The sequence below is a fragment of the Mercenaria mercenaria genome, unplaced genomic scaffold (assembly GCF_021730395.1).
Source record: "Mercenaria mercenaria strain notata unplaced genomic scaffold, MADL_Memer_1 contig_685, whole genome shotgun sequence".
NCBI lineage: Eukaryota > Metazoa > Mollusca > Bivalvia > Venerida > Veneridae > Mercenaria > Mercenaria mercenaria.
In genome coordinates, this window is record NW_026463576.1 from 35,991 (window position 1) to 59,570 (window position 23,580).

The following is a 23,580-nucleotide window of genomic DNA, read 5'->3' on the forward strand; positions in this document are numbered from 1 at the left end:
TGTAAACCGTTATCCAGATCAGTTGACATGTTTAGAAGGCGCTAATTGCCGACAATAAAACATTACATGCATTCAGCTCGGATGAAGTTGGTGAAACAAGCTCCAAAGTCGGAAGACAAAGTAACTAATTGTGGAAAATATATCGATAATTTCAGCAGAAAAAACCTCAACAAGTAACCATTTTCTTCTAGCAATTGACATTTCACATCCAGTTTAAATTAAAACATTTTTTTTCGATCGGTAATAAATTTGCTACTTACTTTGGATTTTCGTGAATGATAAATCCTATTTTAATAATTTGTCAAAACGTTTTTATAAGGCCGAAATTTAAGTTGAAAGTGCACGGTCGCAAGCGTCAAGTAAGCCGAAATTTTGAGTTATTACTCACAATGAACCATAGGCATCAACACTTATGTTTATATAACTGAATACTGTATGACTGGATGGAAAAACAGATTCATAATCAGTTATATTTTGTGTATTTATCGCAGAAACTTCCGAGCAACGAGGGAATGATAAAAATAGTGGCAGACGATCTAATCTAGCAAATTTCACAGCATGTACTTTTTATGTCGCATTCTACTTTCGCTTTCGCATGCCCAAAACACTAGTTATAGGAATAAGGTCAGTAATTCGGTCGAAAATGTGCTTCCGTGGTGTAGTCGAAAGAAGTCCATAATAAATAGATCCTAATTTTCCCATTTTTTGCGCAAATTCGTGTAGAACGAGTGCTTTAATCACCGTTTCTCACTACTAGAAGACATTCTGCATGAAATGAGATGGTTTTCATGTTCATACACCCCACATGGCAAGTTTTGCAGATCGAAACCGGAAGTAGGTGTTTATTGCGCGGACAAGAGTAAATATGCGCCATTTTTAGGGTAGCAGACCACAACTGACTGGCATTTCACTAGGAACTACATAACCCCCTATTTTCTTTTCATTTTTTCGTTAATTTGTGATAGAACTTTCATGAAAAATAGGTGTAGGAAAAAGTGATGTTCTCTAAAGTACGTAAAGACAATATGAAGTTGTCGTTTTTTATATGAAACAAAGAAGGATTTGAATTACTGACCTTTAACCTATAAGAGCTGAAATAAGACTTTCTCGAAACACATCGCAATTAGTCTTAATAGTCATAGATCGGTTGTTTATGATATAAAAGGGTGTTTTCAATGCAAAATAATAGTGAAATTTGAAAAATTTTGAATTTTGACCATATTTTGAGAAGATGCGCCTATTCAGCAGCGATTTCTGGGATTAAAAAGCCAGTATTTTGTCTCCAGAATGTCAGAAAATGCACAAAATGCATCCTTTTGGGTCTTATTCATGACGGAATGAATGATATTTCAGAATCCAAGTGAAAAATAATGCAAACGAGTGAAACTTTTACCAAAATATACAATAAAAGGGCCATAGGGCCAAAATTTAGCCCAGTAAATTGGTAGGGGGTGGCTTCTATTAAATGTCTATATTTCTCTAAAATCTCGAAATTTCACAATGAAACTTGGCAATATGTTTGGTATTACATCTTTCTTGAAAATAGAAATGAAAATTATGTGATATTTGAAAAGAAACATTTCTTATAGGAATAAGGTCAGTAATTCGGTCGAAAATGTGCTTCCGTGGTGTAGTCGAAAGAAGTCCATAATAAATAGATCCTAATTTTCCCATTTTTTGCGCAAATTCGTGTAGAACGAGTGCTTTAATCACCGTTTCTCACTACTAGAAGACATTCTGCATGAAATGAGACGGTTTTCATGTTCATACACCCCACATGGCAAGTTTTGCAGATCGAAACCGGAAGTAGGTGTTTATTGCGCGGACGAGAGTAAATATGCGCCATTTTTAGGGTAGCAGACCACAACTGACTGGCATTTCACTAGGAACTACATAACCCCCTATTTTCTTTTCATTTTTTCGTTAATTTGTGATAGAACTTTCATGAAAAATAGGTGTAGGAAAAAGTGATGTTCTCTAAAGATACGTAAAGACGATATGAAGTTGTCGTTTTTTATATGAAACAAAGAAGGATTTGAATTACTGACCTTTAACCTATAGAAAAATAAAACTTTCCATGTTGATTTGTCGTCTTAAATCTTACTGTTACCCTCATGAAGTGTTGGCTTGCATTTTCAGAGACAAACATCAGCTGATAATTAATAAGCAACAAGTTTTATTGCGATAATCAACCTACATTTTAAATGATTACAACCTTTTAAATTAATTATCGTTTAATTGACCGTTTTCAATCATCTCTTCCATAAAAGGCTACATGTAGCTTCGCCGCCATGCTAAAAACGACAAATTTTCATCTATTATTCCCAATTAAAGTATCATAAAACAGTAATTGATTGCAAAATCCTGTCTGTTTTTAATCAGGGTCATTCAAAGTGTCTATGAGCAGCTCTACCGTTCCTGAAAGTTATGAAAAAGTGAAGAAAATTAGCTCTTTCAAAGATAAAAATTAATGTTGTTCTTGCTGAAATAAAATTATCCAAGAGACTTTTTGATAAACCTATGGTGTTTAATGTATGCATATCATAGGGAATCTTTTCCAAATCTGTTAAACCTGGCTGAGCTTGCTCTCACATCAGCTGTCCACACTGCTGGTTGTGAGAGAGGTTTTTCAGTACAAAAACTAGGATTCTCACTTAATCGTAGCTAAAAAAATTCAGCTCAGAGATGTTTATAATTATGCTGTTACGGAAGCAACCATCAGAAAATAAAAACAGGGTCAGTTAAGCAATGGTAGCCAGAACTAACTTAATCGAGGTCAAGATTGTTTGAAAAGCAACATAAACTGGTGATGGTAAAGTTACAGAAGATTGACTTCAATGCAGCATTACTGTAGGCGTACATTTATTAGCGCGGCAAAAATTTAGCGCAAACGCAATTTTTGGTGAAATATCTAATTAATGCGTGGACGTGAATTAGCGCTCTCGCGAGACCGCTAATTTCTAATTTTAGCGCAGTCCGAGATGAGGCTCTCGGAGATTCACGAAGATTTTCGGAAATAAACTTAACCGTCGGCAATTTTTATGTAATGTGTTTCTGCTGTAATAATACGTTATACTGATTATGACATCAGCTTTTATCACTGTTAGCGGGCTAAAGAAAGTATGATTGATTTGAAATTATTTACTTTAGTGTTACACCGTAAATCTCTCGAAAATGCGATAATTGGTCAGTGAACGTATTGTGAATACTAGTTACTACTAGTAAATATCTGATGATTGATTAAAGTCTAATAAAATTCAGTTTTCATTTGTCATTCCAAAAAGAATCAGTCATGACAGAGTGGCGCCTTACAGGTCTAATGGACGCAATCGAAAAAATCCGTTAGCTAAAAACTCTATACTAGTTATAATTGCTGAAATAAAACGAGATTGTCACACATTTTAATCAATGAATCCCCTTTGTCCTACATGCATTGTGTCTTAATACAAACGTTCACACCTTTCCGTAAATGAGCGACTGCAACAACGGACATGCCCGAAGGTGATACGGAAATCGATAACAACTTGATCAAATGAGAAAAAACACAAACTACAAGCTTAAATATTTTATTTTGCATGATCATATATTTAAAATAATAATATGAACAATAAACAGGAATACCATACGAACCTTAAAATATTAGCAAGCAGTGTAACTAGTGCAAACTCTCAAGAGTATTTATTTGCAAAAGTTCGAAGAAAACATCATCGAATGAAAATGTACATGAAAATGCTTGGACAAATTAATGCGCGGACATGAATTAGCGCATGTGCAATAGCGCTAAAGGCGCTGTTATTAGTACACCGCTAAAATAAGTAAGCCTACAGTAATATTTCGGAAATCTCACAAGGATCGTAGGTTTTTTGACTAAGTAGTAATGACTTACTGGTTTTGATTTAATCTTTGTATGCAAGACAGGATTGAAAATTAAAGCAAGTTTGAAAATTACGAAAAGTTTATTTTCCACATGATGTCTTTACTTTTTAGCTCACCTGAGCATTGTGATCGTTCGATGTCCCGCGTCTGTCTGTCTGCCGTCTGTCTGTCGTCTGTCTGTCATCTGTCAACATTTAGCTTGTGTATGCGATAGAGGCTGTATTTTTCAACTGATCTTCATGAAATTTGGTCAGAATGATTACCTTGATGAAATCTAGGCCAAGTAAAGAAGGTCACTAGGTCAAATCAAAGAAAAACCTTGTGTATGAGATAGAGGCTGTATTTTTCAATTGATCTTCATGAAATTTGGTCAGAATGATTGCCTTGATGAAATCTAGGTCAAGTTTGATAATGGGTCATCTGGGGTCAAAAACTAGGTCATATCAAAGAAAATACTTGTTTAAACTCAAGAGACCACATTTTTGGTCCAATCCTAATGAAAATTGGCCAGAATATTTGTTTCCATGAAATCACTAGGTCAAACGTGCTTACACTGTTATGGTGTGTTTCTCAGGTGAGCGATCTAGGGCCATCTTGGCCCTCTTGTTTAAGATACAGCCTTGAAATTTGAATGACATATACAGTTTTGCACACCGATCTTAAAACTGAATTTCAGTGACCATGAATGTGACCTACTGACCTACTATCTTAATATTGTAGCATCAGTTTAACATTCGATACATTTAGCTCATATTACTCAGGTGAGCGATCCAGGGTCATGATGACCCTCTTGGTGAATTTGTGTAACAAACTTATAAAAGTAAGGATATTCATTGATTATCTTACAGAGAATAAGTGGATGTGACAGTAACACTGTTGTACCATATTCTATAGATAAGGCAATCTGTTTAACTGTTACAGTACTTAAATGTTTTGACAGTGTTTGTCAGTTGCAGAATTTTCTTTGTTAAGATGGGACCCATAGTTTCCTCTTGGGACACATAGATTTGAAAATTATGAGTCCCTTGTTACCTAGTAAGAGTTTTTCCCCATTATTTGGTAAAAAATAGGGATTTTTGACTGTATTTAGTTGATTGATCTTCATGAAACTTTACACAAATATAGATCACTACAGGGCAGTGGTGCACAAGCAGTTTCGTCAGGATCTCTTCATTAACCAGAGTTATTGCCCTTTAACTATTTTACAATCCATAAATTCCCACATAACAAAGTAATTCATTGATTGATCTTCATGAAATTTAATACAAATTTGGCTCACTATAGGATGGTGATGCTTGCATATCTTTCATCAGAATCTCTTCAGTAACTGCAGTTAGTGCCTTTTAATTGTAATGAACTTCATATATTCCCAGAAAACAAAGTAATCCATTGATGGATTTTCATGAAACATACAGATCACTATAGAGCAGAGTTTTTCCTCTTGAGTTTATAAAAAAGAAGAACCAACAAACCATTGTACAGTCCTTTTGTACATAACTTGTGTATATCTGGAAATAAAATATCTTTCAAAATATACTCTGCTCATTCACAAAACAACTTATTCGGTAAGGGATATAAATTCACTAAATTTGCTTGTTTTGTGTATATTTTCATAGTGTACGCATCCATACATATACTGTTGTAAGGTTTGAATATGAGGAGGCTATGTTCTTTGAACTGTTTGATTAATGATAAAAATAGTTTTTTAGCTCAACTGTTTGAAGAATGGTGAGCGCTGTTATTGGTCACTTCCGGCCAGGCATTGGCATCACACTTCAATTTAAGTTTTCTGTGCAAGGTCATATCTCTGTAACCATTGCATATATTGGATTAAAACTGTAAACAAGGCCTCCTAGTCATCAAGTTTTCGGACATAGCCAAGTTTGATAACTCTTGATAGAATTTAATACAAATTATGGCCCTTAGAAATATTCTGTTACAGTTTTGTATGCAACTAACTATCACGCTGTATCCCTGTAACAGCTGTATGTAAGAATGAAACTTCACACAATGCTTTCCAGTTAGTATATCTACTGAACAAACCCTGTACAATAATTCTTGGTTGAATTTATTATAAATTATGGCCGTTTCAGACTTAAATAAGTTTGTTAAAGTTTTACATGCAACTAAATATCAAGCTGTATCTCAGAAACACCTATACATATATGTATCTGATTAAAACTTCATAATTCCAGTCCTCTTCCTACTGAAATAACCAAGTCTTAGATGGCTGCAGAAAGATACTACTGTTAACAAATATTGAAAATTATAGAATAAATGTAAGAAAATGATAGGCCTATGATTATTTCTCATTCTGTGAATTCAACATAAGACAAGCAAGAACAAAATTGTTTAGCTTGGTATTTACTTTTAATTTGTATATCATGTCTGTGCAAGGATGGTACATACACATGGTAAAGTTAATCCAAATTAAATAATGATGAATAAAATGAATAAAGTATGACTACAAGAAACCTACCGGTATCTATCATCGGCCTCAGTTGAAAAGGACGTACCAGTCCTGCAAAATGCCAGTTTTTCAGGAGACACAAAAAACAAAAATCCGAAAACAGCGTATCTGCAAATAGAAGTATACAATTTGAAAAAATTAGCATCAGAAAGATGTATATGCAAAAACTAGCTTAAAAACTACACCTTTCTGCTGCATGAATATGATTTAAAAGAATTCCAAAAAGCTTCATTTATTGCATTTTATTTTAACAAGCACTCAAAACTATGTAATTTAAGCAAAATGGCGTTTTCATTGCAAATACATCTTTTTCGCATGTTGATGAAATTTATTATACGTCCTTTCCTCACGTGAAAACTTTTGACCTTCGCGATTGGCTATTGTATCTTCACAAAAGAAGTGGGAACACTTTACCTTTTCGAAAATGAATTAAAAGAATTTTGGCAAAAGTGCAGGTCCGTCCTTTTCAAATGAGGCCAACGCTATATTGTTGTATGTTAAAATAGGGCTGCAATTAGATCTGAATACCTTTTATCAATTGTAGGAAGACACCAGTGGTTTAAGACATTTAGATCCTAAGACAAGAGAAGTGAAATATAATCCAAAGTATGATGAGTTATACGCACCACAGGTACGTAAAATGTTCTTGTTTATATTTTATTTATAACAAATTGTTGATATACAGTCGAACTTGCTCAAGAGACCAAGTCTATCAAGAGACCACTTGCATTAAGAGACCTGTGACCTTTTCATTTCCTTTTTGTATTGTTAAAGAACAAATAATTATGTATTAACCCTTAGCCTGCTGGCGGCAAGTGATTCTGCCTTTGCGACCAGTGCAGACCAAGATCAGCCTGCACATCCGTGCAGTCTGATCATGATCTGCACTGTTCGCCGTTCAGTCAGTAGATTTTCGGTAAACACCCCTTCGAATAATAAATGGTATTGCCCAAATTGAATGATGGACCAATCCATGAAAGAAATTTAGCAGGGTAAGGGTTAAGAGACCAGGTGTGTCAAGGGACCACCTTTTGCCCTTCCCTTAGGTGGTCTCTTATTGCAAGTTGTACTGAATATAATATTTTTTCTTGTAAAAAACTTTGATGCACAATTTAGTTAAAAGGAACCATTACAGAGTTTCTGTAAATTATTGTTGCAGTATTTATTGTTGATAAACTGTCCTGAGTCTTTTGATGTCGAATGTGTTTAACACACTCTTTCTATACTGATTTCTCACTGTGCACTTTCAAATATTTATGCATAAGTAACAGAAAGGTTAAACATTTAGAAGCATTTTTTATGTTGTTCTTGTTTTTTGAAATAGAACCGACAATTTGTTTTCACTCTTTAACTAATCAAAGTTACCATATTAATACATTTCTGATCTCTAGGTTGGACCGACCAATCCATATAAAACACAGCAATTTTCTGCAACAAGAAACAGTCTGGCAGGTTATGTAGAGGATGCACATGTCAGCAACTTTACATTTGAAAATCAGAGAAGAACATTTCATAGTTATGGTAAGTATAGCAACTTAGTTGCCATGGCAACATAGAAGATTCAATAATAATTCTAAACCTGAAACAGCTTTAATCATCCGACATTTGCAGCATTTCAGCAGTAAAGGAGTATTGTTACATATTTTGATTTATAGATGTGTTTAAATTGATATCTTTTCGCACAATTCATAGTACTCTCTGTTGTAAATTGTGTTGAAGCTCTTCTGTTAAAACTATAATAATTATGTCTCCCACCACACAGTGGTGTGGGAGACATATTGATTTACTCCAGTCTGTGTGTGTGTGTGTGTCTGTCTGTCTGTCTGTCACAAAGCTTGTCCGCACTCTAAGTCGAACATTTCTCATCCGATCTTCACCAAACTTGAACAAAATGTGTTTGACCATAAGACCTCGGCCAAGTTCGATAACTAGCCAAATTCGCCTAGGCACTTCTGAATTATGGCCCTTGAATTACTGATTGGATCCACTCGTCTAGACCATCTATGTATCCACTCGTCTAGACCATCTAGAGAAACTAGACATTTTTCATAGGAACCATTCGTCTAAACAATCCAGACAAACAAGGCTGTTGTGGGAGACATGCGCTTTTCTCAAAAGCATCTCTAGTTTTCAGTTGATTGAAATAATTATCACAGTAATTTTGAAATTGGCTTAAAAAATATCTTTTTTTTGACTGACAGATGTTAATAGAAGTAAAGAGACTTGTTGTAATGAATGGTTTTAGTACTCATTAACAATAGCCTGTTTATTGATGTATCATGCAGGTTATGCAATAGATCCAACAGTTGATTCACAGGCACCCTCCGAGGAAACAATTCTGGGCAGTAAAGAAGCATTGGAAGAAAATAAAGGTTTGTTATACTTGAAATATACTGTTTTACAATTAGCAGCAATTTTTGTATAACTATACATTCTATATACTTAAGGACAAAATTACTTTGAGAGAATCTCTTAACATTAACATTTTGGTTAAGAAGCCTATTATTTGCACTTGCTTAACCTTTAGCCTGCTGGCAGCGATACCTTTGCGACCAGTGCAGACCAAGATCAGCCCGCACATCCATGCAGTCTAAACATTGTCTGCACTGTTGCCTATTCAGTCAGACTGAATATCTTTTTGATAAGCACCCCTTTTTAACAGTAAATGGTACTGTCCAAATTGAAAGATGGACAAGTTATAGAACTTAAGTTCATAATAGAACTGTAGCAGGGTAAGCGTTAATATGAAATTTCTGCCTCTCTATTTGTTCATAGGCATTTGTGATCTGAATGCAATTAATAACTATGTAATATGTTAGACTAACTTTGTTACTGGAGATTAAGTTTTGTACATTATACAGTTTGTATTCTGGACAAAACTTCCCTTGCCTTCCCTTAGAAAACACTGAAATTCCACAGCTAAGTCATAGGCATAATAATCACTGGATGTTTTCAGTCACCTACCAGTAGAACGCCAAAGGGGACTATAGGAATGCCCTATGTCTATCTGTTTGCAAATCTTGATCCTGGGATAGCTCAAAAAGTATTCAAGCTAGGTTCAGATAACTTGGTACATGTATGTGAATAAAGGGCAATATGTAGATTATGCACGTACATAACATATGCTTATAGGTCAAAGATCAAGGTTAGTGTTCAAGGTCAAGTAAAATTTGTTTCTGCTACATTACTTCGAATTGTATTGAAGGATTTTTTATCACTACACAAAAATGTTCCCCATGGTTAGACGTCATGCACATGACCTATGGTTGTTGGTCAAAAATCAGTATTGAAGATTAGTAAAAGAACATTTTCATCAGTAGGGAACTTATGTATGCCACTGCAGTACTCCGTCACTTGTTTTATAAGCTTTGTACATTTAAGTAAAAAATATGGTTATTAAAACAGGTTTGACAGCCTTTGAAAAAGTAAAGAAACGAGAAGAGGATAAAAGAAAAAGACTTCGAAACGATAATCCCTCAGATATTGAGGGTTTTATAGGACCATGGGGCAAATTTGTGGATGAAAAAACGGTGATGAAACCAAATGAGGTTAGTATATTGACAACAGCTAGTTATAACTAGTCAGCTTACAGTTTTGTTTTTCTTTTACCAAATCATTTGAAATTGAATTCTTTCTTGTATAAAATATAAGGGATTTTGCTTTAGGGTGAAGTTTTTTCAGCAGTTATATTATCAGTGGAGTAGACCTCTTGTCTGATGCCATTTTTAGCTCGACTATTCATAGAATAGTAGAGCTATAGGACTCGCCCATGCGTCGGCGTCCGCATCCCGATTTCGTTAAGTTTTTGTATGTAAGCTGGTATCTCAGCAACCACTTGTGGGAATGGATTGAAACTTCACACACTTATTCACTGTGATAAACTGACCTACATTGCACAGGTTCCATAACTCTATTATGCTTTTTTACAAAATTATGCCCCTTTTTCGACTTTGAAATTTTTGGTTAAGGTTTTGTATGTAAGCTGGTATCTGAGTACTCACTAATTGGAATGGATTGAAACTTCACACACTTGTTCACTGTCATGATCTGACATGCACAAAGCAGGTCCCATAACTTTATTTTGCTTTTTTTCAAATTAATGCCCCTTTTTCAACATAGAAATTTTTGGTTAAGTTTTTGTATGTAAGCTGGTATCTCAGTATCCACTAATAGGAAAGGATTGAAATTGCACACACTTGTTCACTGTCATGATATGACATGCAGTGCAAAGGGTCAATAACTCAACTTCGCATTTTACAAAATTATGCCCCTTTTTCGACTTAGGAGTTTTTGGTTAAATTCCTATTATGTAAGCTGGTATCTTAGTACCCACTAATGGGAATGGATTGAAACTTCACACACTTGTCCACTGTCATGAGCTGATAAGCACTATGCAGGTTCCATAACCCTATTTTACTTTTTTACTAAATTATGTCCCTTTTTCGACTTTCGTATTCATTCAATCGACAAGGCTGTTGAATAGTCGAGCGTTGCTGTCCTCCGACAGCTCTTGTTGAGTGTTAAGGTAAGTGTGTGAATTTCAGATTCATGATATTTTCTCCATGCTTGATTTGCTTCTTACAGGAAGAGAAGGCTGAGCTAGATGAGATTTTAGCCAAACGAGCAAAAACAGGAAAACAAGCGGAAGAAAAATCTGCCGAGGAGAAAACTACATTACACAGTGAGTATTTATAGAATTGTGTTATTGTAACTATCAGAATAACGTTCAAAGTTTTGATACAGTAAAGATCTAATGTTACTGATTGTAAGATATTTTTCTTAGTGTATGTGAGTCTGTACTCTATAAGTTCATTTACAACTTCCTGAAAATTTACCTTCTGATTTTAACTTTTAACTTCTGTGTATAAGATATTGTTCTGTGTTTGAAATGGCTAACAGCAATATTTGAAACTCGGTAAGTTATGCCTGGTTTATCACCTTGTATATTATTTCTTCTTTAGGCTTGAATCATAAATCCTTTACACATTCCTGGCAATATTCACTTTCTTGTGTTGATTTGCCATAAAATCCAACTAAGTTTTAGCTCGTCTGATTTTTGGAAAAAAATCTACGAGGTATTGTCGTCACTTGATTGTCAGCATTGGTTAAAACTTCTGTTTATGTCCACCTTTTCTCAAAAACCATAAGAGCTACAGCTTTGAAATTTTGCACACTTGTTTGTCATTATTAGATGACTTAGTAGGCCAAAAACCATAACTCTGATATGCATTTTGTCAAAATTATGGCCCTTTTTGTACTTAGAAAATTTGAGTTTCTTGGTTAAAATTTTTGTTTAGGTCCACCTTTTCTTAAAAACTATATGAGCTACAGCTTTGAAACTTTGAGCACTTGTTTATCATCATTAGATGACTATATAGGCCAAGAACCATAACTCTAACCTGCATTTTGTTAGAATTATGGCCCTTTTTGTACTTCGAAATTCTGAACTATAAATTCTGAACTATAACACTTTTCTTACATACTGACCAGCACTTGCAGACGAGCAATGGCATCCGTAGGTGGTGCTCTTGTTAAATTAGTGATGGCATTTCACCATAGGGTAAATTACACTATAAAGAACACAACATAATTATTGAACTGTAGGAAAACCCGTGTAGATCTATTATTACAAACAGTAACAGGTTTGCTGGTATCGTTTCTTTATTTTTCTGGCTTGTAAGTTTCGTGTATTTGCCTTTGTTTTGTACAAAAAAATCTTCATTAAGTTATTATGCCAGTATTGATTATTTTCAGTCAAAGATGCGTATGATTACCAGGGTCGTTCCTTCCTACACATACCACAGGATGTTGGAGTCAATCTCAAGTCAGACTTCCCACCAGAGAAATGTTTTATACCGAAGAAACTCATACATACATGGGCGGGACACACAAAAGGTCTTGCTCAGATCAGATGGTACCCAAAGTCTGCTCATTTATTATTATCTGCTAGTATGGACAGCAAAATAAAGGTAATCTAATTCATGAGAAGTATTGATGACAGCTTAGTGCATAATTTGTATATTTCTCATTCTCCCTGTTTGTTCCACTGAATATTGTGATGTTCGTTTTCCTTCAACATCAATTACCATTATGTTGCTACATAATAATATGCCCTTGTTTTGACAATGCCTAAAGAAGAACGTTCTTTAGATGATGTTGCAGTTGTTCTTTTGTTGAACTAACGGGGAAGCAGATTTTAATGTTGAATAAAAAAATATGTGCAATTTAGAAAAAAAATTAAAAAAGCCTTGCTAACAAATGACAAGCAAATATATTGTAAAAGACAGGAAATTATTGTTTTCAGACTAAATGCAAAATGAACAACAGAAAATGATCAGGAAATAAACCATGAATCGCTAACAGAGTTCATGGATTTGATGAAGTTATTCCGAGTGTCTTTCATTTGGCATGAACTCCGAAAGAATTAATTCCTTTCTTGAATAAAGTTCCTTATTTGATAAATGGTGATGGAAGCCTTACATGTAATCCTTTGACACTGTACTGTCTTCTGTTGTACAAGTCATGCCATGGATTAAGTTTTTTTTGTGCCCCCCCATGAGTGGTGGGGGCATATAGATTTGGTCTTGTCCGTGCGTCCGTCCGTCCGAAGTTCGTGACCTGCCTAGCTCAAAAAGTATTTGATATAAATTGATGAAACCTTGCATGAGTTTTTATCATGATATGAACTTGCGCACCTCCTATTTTTCGTCTGGCTCCGCCCCCTATTTCCAGAGTTATGGCCCCTGAAATAGTCAAAAATGCACATTTTCACCTTGTGACGCGCCTAACTCAAAAAGTATTACATATAAATTGATTAAACATTGCATGAGTCTTTATCATGATATGAACTTGCACACCTCCTATTTTTTGTCTGCCTCTGCCCCCTATTTTCAGAGTTATGGCCCCTGAAATAGTCAAAAATGCACATTTTCACCTTGTGATGCACCTAGCTCAAAAAGTATATGATATAAATGGATGAAAACTTGCATGAGTCTTTATCATGATATAAACTTGCACACCTCTTATTTTTTGGCTGGCTCCACCCCCTATTTTTAAAGTTATGGCCCCTGAAATAGTAAAAAAATGCACATTTTCACCTAATTATGTGCCTAGCTGAAAAAGTATTTGATGTAAATTCATGAAACCTTACTAGAGTCTTTATCATAATGTTACCTTGCACACTTGGCATTCTTCTTGAGAATCTTAGCGCTTATTACAGAGTTATGGCCCTTGAAATAGCCAAAATAGTGGAATTTTTGTTTGTGATGCTCATAGCTCAAGAAGTATATGGCCTAGAATAATGAATCCTTTTCATAAAATGTTTGTTTAGGCTATACCCCATTAAGACTGCAAACATTTGAATTATTTCCCCTTATTTGTGACAAATGTACCAGTGGAGGGGTGGGGGGCACACCCTGTGTCCTACAGACACATTCTAGTTTTCACAAGAGTTAGCTTTCACAAGATTTAGTTCATTCAGCGATAGTACAGATAGTCTGTGTTTCTGTACAGAAACTTCACTGAGCAGCTACCCATGCCAAAGATAATATCATGATATGTTACTGGATCATGTCACTATCACTTGAAGTCTCTACGACTTCAGTAGTCAGTGTGATTCCTATGGTATCACAGCTATATTTCTATTTCAAAATTTGAATGATATAAAAATGTGTTTAAATAAAATTGCAGATCTGGGAAGTATATAATGACCGGCGATGTATCAGAACATACCTTGGACACAAGCAAGCTGTCAGAGATATTAACTTCAATAACAGTGGAACAGAGTTTCTGAGCTGTGGCTACGACAGATATTGTAAACTGTGGGACACAGAAACAGGTTAGTTAATAAAGATTTTTAAAGGGGAAGGAATGCCTAATTCTAAGTTGATTTTCTATGATAACCAATGGTCAATCATCCATAATTCAGAAAGAAATTTTAAAATCTGACCACTGTTGAAAAAGTAAAGAATGGCTGACCAGTAGTATTTTTGGGGGGACTAATTTTCATGGATTTTATGGTGCATCAGTCCAATAAATTAACCCTTACCCACCTAAATTTCTATAATATACTTGTCCATCTTTCAGTTTGGACAGTACCATTAACTGTTAAAAGGGGTTCTTACCAAAAAGATACTGACTGAATGGCGAACAGTGCAGATCTACACTGGTCGCAAAGGCAGAATCAATCGTGTCCAGCATGATAAGGGTTAAATCCCTAGAACAGGCAAAGTTCCTTTTTCATATTGATATGCAGAAATCCATGAATTCATAAAAGTATTTTTAGAGTTATTTTGGAAGAGGTGTAATGTTCCATCGACATGTTTCTGCAGAGTCAGAAATGCGAAGCAGCGGTGGAAATAATTGAGAGGTCAGTTTCTTATAAACATGGCTAATTTATTTCACAGGCTCTGTCACTCTGATATTAACTTTATTTTATTGTATTTCAGGAGAATGTAAAGGAAGATTCACAAGTAGAAAAGTTGCTTATTGTGTCAAATTTCACCCTGAAGAGGACAAACAACACTTGTTTGTGGCTGGTACCTCAGACAAGAAAATTATCTGTGTAAGTATACCTCAGACAAAAAAATTGTTTGTCAAAACTTACATAAGTGGTACTAGCAAGATAATCATGTGTGAAAGTATTGTTAATACCTCTGGCCGGAAAACCACTGTAAATAATCAAACAGCAACCTTGACATGAAAATCATTTATCATCATTATAAAATATGTTTGTTCGTACATTAAATAAGAAAATCATCTGTTTAAATATTGTTGCTGGTAACTTAAGCATAAATATCATCTTTGTTCACTATATGTGGTCTACAAGAGCAAGAAAAATCTGTTTAAGTACTGTTGCTGGTCCCTCGGGTAAGAAAGTAGTACTGCTGATTCAATAGATAAGAAGGTCAATGTATGTTGTGATGTTGGTACTGGGGACAGGACGTGAAACCTTACTAAGGCTATAAAATAATCTGTGTCTCATGTTGTTGAAATTCATTTGTGTATTTTCCTTTTCTTCAGACAAAAAATAAGTGTTTTGGATATAGAGTTTACATTGCATAATCAACTGTACAAGTTTGATAAAAAGAAAATGCTATAATTTGAAGAAGTATGAAATGTCTGAAATAGTATTAAATTAAGATAATTCTTCAAACAATGCCTTTTTATGCCCCCGGCATCTACTGATGCGGGAGGCATATAGTGATTGTCCTATCCGTCCGTCCATTTGTTCGTTCGTCTGCCGTACGAGGTTAACCAAATGGGACCGTTTCAACTAGCATCAATACCCCTTATTAGAATGACTTGATACTAATGCAGATGTAACCTGTGACCATTCCTCATCTTCACACATCACCTGACTTCAGTTTGACCTTGAACTTGACCTCGTTTTGGACTTAGGTTGCTTTGTATCGACAAGGATGCCCCATCAAGCGTTTATTGAACACAGCTCCTTGTTTCATTACAGTGGGATATTCGTTCAGGGGAGATAGTTCAGGAATATGACAGACATCTCGGTGCAGTTAACTCAATAACATTTGTAGATCAGAATAGAAGATTTGTGTCAACTTCCGATGATAAAAGTTTACGAGTTTGGGAATGGTAAGTATACCTCTTTTATATCATTTGTCTGTACAATGAAATTCTTATGGGATAATTACTTCAGATAATTATCAATGCATGACAGGTTTATAAAACTAGTCATTCAAACCAAGGCCTGAAAAAAGGCAGTTGTTTTTGCTGAATTACTTGACCAGAAGCTGTCGGTTATGTCAATAGAAAAATTTTTCTCCAGGGGATTAAACGTTTGAATTAAGAAAGGCAGTAACTATTTAATTACTTTTATCATATGTTTGGTTGTGTAAAATTGTATTATACTTTATAATAAAAATGTCGTAAAGTGACGGAACTTGAATGAATTTTCAAAACCATGAATGCATGTATAGCTGTCACATGATTGTGCAAGCCTTATGCTGTTGAACTGGCATATTCCGTTTTTAGCTCACCTGTCACAAAGTGACAAGGTGAGCTTTTGTGATCGCGCGGTGTCCGTCGTCCGTCCGTGCGTCCGTCCGTCCGTCCGTAAACTTTTGCTTGTGACCACTCTAGAGGTCACATTTTTCATGGGATCTTTATGAAAGTTGGTCAGAATGTTCATCTTGATGATATCTAGGTCAAGTTCGAAACTGGGTCACGTGCCATCAAAAACTAGGTCAGTAGGTCTAAAAATAGAAAAACCTTGTGACCTCTCTAGAGGTCATATATTTCACAAGATCTTCATGAAAATTGGTCAGATTGTTCACCTTGATGATATCTAGGTCAAGTTCGAAACTGGGTCACGTGCCATCAAAAACTAGGTCAGTAGGTCTAAAAATAGAAAAACCTTGTGACCTCTCTAGAGGCCATATATTTCACAAGATCTTCATGAAAATTGGTCAGAACGTTCACCTTGATGATATCTAGGTCAAGTTCGAAACTGGGTCACGTGCCATCAAAAACTAGGTCAGTAGGTCTAAAAATAGAAAAACCTTGTGACCTCTCTAGAGGCCATATATTTCACAAGATCTTCATGAAAATTGGTCAGAACGTTCACCTTGATGATATCTAGGTCAAGTTCGAAACTGGGTCACGTGCCCTCAAAAACTAGGTCAGTAGGTCAAATAATAGAAAAACCTTGTGACCTCTCTAGAGGCCATATTTTTCATGGGATCTGTATGAAAGTTGGTCTGAATGTTCATCTTGATGATATCTAGGTCAAGTTCGAAACTGGGTCATGTGCGGTCAAAAACTAGGTCAGTAGGTCTAAAAATAGAAAACCCTTGTGACCTCTCTAGAGGCCATATATTTCACAAGATCTTCATGAAAATTGGTCAGAACATTCACCTTGATGATATCTAGGTCAAGTTCGAAAGTGGGTCACGTGCCATCAAAAACTAGGTCAGTAGGTCTAAAAATAGAAAAACCTTGTGACCTCTCTAGAGGCCATATATTTCACAAGATCTTCATGAAAATTGGTCAGAACATTCACCTTGATGATATCTAGGTCAAGTTCGAAAGTGGGTCACGTGCCATCAAAAACTAGGTCAGTAGGTCTAAAAATAGAAAAACCTTGTGACCTCTCTAGAGGCCATATATTTCACAAGATCTTCATGAAAATTGGTCAGAACATTCACCTTGATGATATCTAGGTCAAGTTCGAAACTGGGTCACGTGCTTTCAAAAACTAGGTCAGTAGGTCAAATAATAGAAAAACCTTGTGACCTCTCTAAAGGCCATATTTTTCATGGGATCTGTATGAAAGTTGGTCTGAATGTTCATCTTGATGATATCTAGGTCAAGTTCGAAACTGGGTCATGTGCGGTCAAAAACTAGGTCAGTAGGTCTAAAAATAGAAAAACTTTGTGACCTCTCTAGAGGCCATATATTTCATGAGATCTTCATGAAAATTGGTCAGAATGTTCACCTTGATGATATCTAGGTCAAGTTCGAAAGTGGGTCACGTGCCTTCAAAAACTAGGTCAGTAGGTCAAATAATAGAAAAACCTTGTGACCTCTCTAGAGGCCATATTTTTCATGGGATCTGTATGAAAGTTGGTCTGAATGTTCGTCTTGATGATATCTAGGTCAAGTTCGAAAGTGGGTCACGTGCCATCAAAAACTAGGTCAGTAGGTCAAATAATGGAAAAACCTTGTGACCTCTCTAAAGGCCATATTTTTCATGGGATCTGTATGAAAATTTGTCTGAATGTTCATCTTGATGATATCTAGGTCAAGTTCGAAACAGGGTCATGTGCGGTCAAAAACTAGGTCAGTAGGTCTAAAAATAGAAAAACCTTGTGACCTCTCTAGAGGCCATACTTGTGAATGGATCTCCATAAAAATTGGTCAGAATGTTCACCTTGATGATATCTAGGTCAAGTTTGAAACTGGGTCACGTGCCGTAAAAAACTAGGTCAGTAGGTCAAATAATAAAAAAACCTTGTGACCTCTCTAGAGGCCATACTTTTCATGGGATCTGTATGAAAGTTGGTCTGAATGTTCATCTTGATGATATCTAGGTCAAGTTTGAAACTGGGTCAACTGCGGTCAAAAACTAGGTCAGTGGGTCTAAAATTATTAAAATCTTTTGACCTCTCTAGAGGCCATATTTTTCAATGGATCTTCATGAAAATTGATCTGAATGTTCACCTTGATGATATCTAGGTCAGTTTGGAAACTGGGTCACGTGCGGTCAAAAACTAGGCCAGTAGGTATAAAAATAGAAAAACCTTGTGACCTCTCTAGAGGCCATATTTTTCATGAGATCTTCATGAAAATTAGTGAGAATGTTCACCTTGATGATATCTAGGTAAAGGTTAAAACAGGGTCACTTACTTTCGAAAACTAGGTCAATAGGTCAAATAATAGAAAAACCTTGTGACCTCTCTAGAGACCATATTTTTCAATGGATCTTCATGAAAATTGGTCAGAATTTTTATCTTGATAATATCTAGGTCAAGTTCAAAACTGGGTCACATGAGCTGAAAAACTAGGTCACTATGTCAAATAATAGAAAAAACGACGTCATACTCAAAACTGGGTCATGTGGGAAGAGGTGAGCGATTCAGGACCATCATGGTCCTCTTGTTATGAGTTGCTTTTACACATTTATATATCTAACAGGTTGGTATATTTTCAGGGATGTTCCAGTAGATTTCAAGTATATTGCAGACCCTTCTATGCATTCTATGCCTTCTGTTACACTATCACCTAATGGTGAGTAATTCATACATATCATTATAGAGATAAGACAGGATTGCTGAAAAGTTTATTAAAATTTCAGCAAAATATTAATTTTTGGTTATATTTGCGAACCTCCATGGAAATATGTTTGGCCAGTATGATAAAAATGGGGACTCCATTAAACCTCAATGGAAAAAATTGTGGACAGTATAATAAATATGGGGACTCTGCTGAACCTCCATTGAAATACTTGTGGTCAGTATGATAACCATGGGGACTCTGCTAAACCTCCATGAAATATGTGGGGGTCAGTATGATAAACGAGGGGACTCCTCTAAACCTCCATGAAATATGTGGGGTCAGTATGATGAACCTGAGGACTGTGCTAAACCTCCATGGAAGTATTTGTGATCAGTGTGATAAACAAGGGGACTCTGCTAAACCTCCATGAAATATGTAGGGGTCAGTATGATAAACAAAGGGACTCTGCTAAACCTCCATGAAATATGTGGGGTCAGTATGATAAACAAAGGGACTCTGCTAAACCTCCATGAAATATGTGGGATCAGTATGATAAACAAAGGGACTCTGCTAAACCACCATGAAATATGTAGGGGTCAGTATGATAAACAAAGGGACTGCTAAACCTCCATGAAATATGTGGGGTCAGTATGATAAACAAAGGGACTCCGCTAAACCTTCATGAAATATGTAGGGGTCAGTATGATAAACATGGGGACTCTGCTAAACCTCATGAAATATGTGGGATTCTGTATGATAAACATGGGGACACTGCTAAACCTCCATGGAAATGTTTGTGGTCAGTAGGATAAACATGGGGACTCTGCTAAACCTCCATGGAAATATTTGTGGTCAGTAGGATAAACATGGGGACTCTGCTAAACTTCCATGGAAATGTTTGTGGTCAGTAGGATAAACATGGCGACTCTGATAATCCTCCATGGATATATCTGGGGGTCAGTATGAAAAATACGAGAAGAGGCATTTAGTGGAGTCCCCATATTTATGATATCATACTGACCCCCACGAATTGCCATGAAGAGTCATTAACATAAACAACAATTGTTTTGTTCTATGAACAACTTATTTTTAGCCTAACTCTCCGTGGAAATGCACTGATCCTCCTTAGAAATATGGAATGAGTGGGGGGGGCACCTATTGACCATCCTGAAATTTAGTGAAAATGCTAGAAACCTGTGAGGTAAAACATGTGGGTTTTTTTTGCATCATGATGAGATGAAAATGTATATATATTTGAACCCTCAATGGTTTTTATGAGACAAAACATAGACTTGAAATACACTGCTGCAGGTAAGACTAGAAAAAGTACAGTTTGAATATTGCATGCTGTCAATGTGAATAGCGGGTGCAGTGGTCTAGTAGTTACAAGCCAAGGTGTGGAACCAGGGGTTGTGTTTGAGTCCTCTCTCTTCCAACTGAAATTATGAATGCGTTTAGATGTATCCTGCATATGGTGAGTTACATCTTGTATGGAAAAACCCAGGTCAGAAATGGGTTGAATGTGGGGGTGGCTTCTTATTTATCTTGCATCCTCCAGAAACTGAAATTCCTCTCAAGGTGTACCTCGTATGACAAACCAGTCACCACTAGACATACACTGGGATACAATCATAAAACAAATAACAAACATTAATGCATTGGTGAAAAACAAAGGCTTTAAGGAAAAAGTTAAATATGTTGAATAATACTGATTTCTTTGTATAGTAACTTTGTCATGTTCATGTGTGAAAGTTTATTGTATATTTTTACAGGTAAATGGTTAGCTTGTCAGTCAATGGACAACAAAATTTGTGTGTTCAATGTTTTAAACAGATTTAAATACATGAGGAAAAAAACATTTACAGGTCATATGGTAAGTAGTACTGGCATTTTCGTTATAGTTTGTTTTATTTAATTTAATTGAATGCAGAGAAACAGCTTGTAACTTTTTATAGCCATATTGTATTATTACCTGCATTTTTGTCGTGTATGTCCTCATTGTTAGAGCTATACCCAAATTTCTCTCAGTACACATCAACAAGGAGAACTTTTATTAATTGAAAACATATTAAGATGTATAGGCAGATTATAGAAATCAATTGTATATATTTTATACTATACATATATAGTTATGTTCTGAAAAAAAAATCACATTTAAATTTACATTATGATGTTTTAGGTGGCTGGCTATGCCTGTGGCATGGATTTTTCTCCAGAAATGACGTAAGTAAAGGTTTTATTGTCTCTATACATACATAATTATGATCCTCAGAATTTTTATTAATTAATTATTGTAAACATGATTGTAGTCAAACTGTTAAACAGTGACTTAAAACTACAAGATGTTTGAGACTTGTTGGAGTCAAATACTTATTACAGAAAGTCACCAATATGTGCTTGAATTAAACCTTTTAGAGTACCTCCAAAGAGCTGAAATTTTGACATATCGCCATCAGTGTGACTGTTAAAATTGAGTAAGAAACAGTATACCATATGTATAATAATTATGCACCATTTTCAGGTACTTGATATCGGGTGATGCTGACGGCAAGTTATATATCTGGGACTGGAAAAGTACAAAACTGTATTCAAAGTTTAAAGCACATGATGACGTGTGTATTCAGGCAATATGGCACCCACATGAGACATCAAAGGTGGCGACGGCAGGATGGGACGGTGTGATCAAATTCTGGGATTGAGAAGTAGAAGCTAATTTTGCAGAAATGTTAATACTGAATAACGGGCAGCATGAAGTATCGGAACACAGTAATTCATCAGTGCACATCTTACGATACCGTAGTAAATCCGTATGCATTGCAAAATGTGTGAAGAATGCAAGCTTCTTCTGGTTTAGGACTATGAGGTTATAAGGCAAATTGAAAGGTCGTCAAAACATCATGTTAGATGGTGTACAATACTTCTTCTGTATGTAAAAAACATCATGTTTGGGAGTTTTAAAGTTGATTAGGACAATTGGACTAATTGTGTGTAAGTCCTGTTAAAGGAGAGTATTCACTTTGATTCCTGATATTATTACAAGACTCCGTACATAAATCACCAGTACATAGTTTATGCTATTGATGGGTCTGTAATTCAACACTTAATTTAGCTGGGCTAATAGATAATTATGATGTCATGTAATAAAACTGGCCAGTCTGTAGTCAGAACTATTGCCCTTGTACCTTTAGGTATATTGATAATCTAACAACCCTTAGACGGATTGTTATCTTCCATATACAGTTAGTGTTTTAACTTAAACATGTGTTGGTAATTAGAGCCATCTTATAAATGAAAGGAAGAAAAAGTTGCCTTGACCAAGTATTATATGTAAAATTTTTGACCAAAAAAAATCTTTCATGAATAATTCTTTTAGTCTGGTTTACTTTTTCAGATATTTCTTTGAATAAATTTTGCCAGTGTACATGAATTTCAAACATTTTTCATCCCAAATTTCATCCTATCATTGTCATTAATTGAAAATGTTCCACAATGCTGGTAGTTAACCGTACTGCTGGTAGTTAGCTTTCAGTTTTATATAAAATCAGCAGCAAGTCCTGTTACCATTTACATGTTTCATTCTGGACTAGAGAATATCTCCTGCATGTCCACTTACATAGAGAATATTATACGAGTGTGTTTTCATACTGAATTTATTAAACGGGTTGATTAAGATGTTAAATGCGAGACTCTGCCGAGTATTTCGTCAATTTTATTCAGTGAGTTTAGTGAATTCAATGTGGAAAGTCGCAAGTGTAATATTCTTTTAATCACATGTTATCTTTTCCTGCCGAAACATAAAAAAATCTACTTTCTTTAACTATTATAAACAAAGCAATCTGTCCAACGTCTCCGATAAACAACATCAACGTCAAAGGTTTATTACACTAGTGTATTGTCAAATTTATGTAATGGCTTTATTTCACTCCTGCGACGTCAAACATGTGATAAATATCTGTAATGTAAAAATTAAACGCTATAACTGTATGAAATATTTGTATGATGAAATTCATTCAAACTGGTGTCAGATTCTTGATAACTTAAGCCATTTATTTTTAGCTTAATTTTAAGATACAAAAATTAATGTATTACATGATTTTGTTATTTTGTAATAATAAAGCAATAAACTGATCAAAAAGAGAGAACCATTCTGTGTAGTTATTAATACAGGTATGGAGCGGGACGTTGTCTTACCTGTATAATTAACTTATATACCAGAATTCCTGCTTGTACAACAGTACGACTACCTCAAGTCTGTTTGAAGCTATTAAAACAAATATGCAAAATCAGTCATATTTTATTATTACATACTGGCATTTATATGCACGTTGTGGAAAAATTAGACATATGTGATGTAGTATGCATCTGTCTGCCTGTCTGTCCATTGGTATGTCTGTCTGTCATATTTTTTGTCTGGAGCTTTTCTTAATAACTGTTCAGGCTATTGAATTAAAACGATGAGACATGAATTATTGTACAATTGTACAGAGCGTGTG

The 23,580-nt window shown here is 35.3% G+C and overlaps 1 protein-coding gene across 1 annotated transcript in view; it reads left to right on the plus strand.

Annotated features, from left to right (window-relative positions):
• LOC128554724 (pre-mRNA-processing factor 17-like) overlaps positions 1–23,229 on the plus strand; it is a 28,182-nt gene extending 4,953 nt beyond the window's left edge. The window contains exons 2-14 of the mRNA XM_053536036.1: positions 6,891–6,977; positions 7,738–7,867; positions 8,632–8,718; positions 9,752–9,894; positions 10,931–11,027; positions 12,101–12,315; positions 14,036–14,183; positions 14,794–14,909; positions 15,813–15,946; positions 19,023–19,099; positions 20,860–20,960; positions 21,267–21,310; positions 21,609–23,229. Coding sequence (XP_053392011.1) covers positions 6,891–6,977; positions 7,738–7,867; positions 8,632–8,718; positions 9,752–9,894; positions 10,931–11,027; positions 12,101–12,315; positions 14,036–14,183; positions 14,794–14,909; positions 15,813–15,946; positions 19,023–19,099; positions 20,860–20,960; positions 21,267–21,310; positions 21,609–21,786 — 1,557 coding nt within the window. The 3' untranslated portion in view covers positions 21,787–23,229. The remainder of the gene's footprint in view (positions 1–6,890; positions 6,978–7,737; positions 7,868–8,631; positions 8,719–9,751; positions 9,895–10,930; positions 11,028–12,100; positions 12,316–14,035; positions 14,184–14,793; positions 14,910–15,812; positions 15,947–19,022; positions 19,100–20,859; positions 20,961–21,266; positions 21,311–21,608) is intronic.
• Positions 23,230–23,580: the final 351 nt, after the last annotated feature.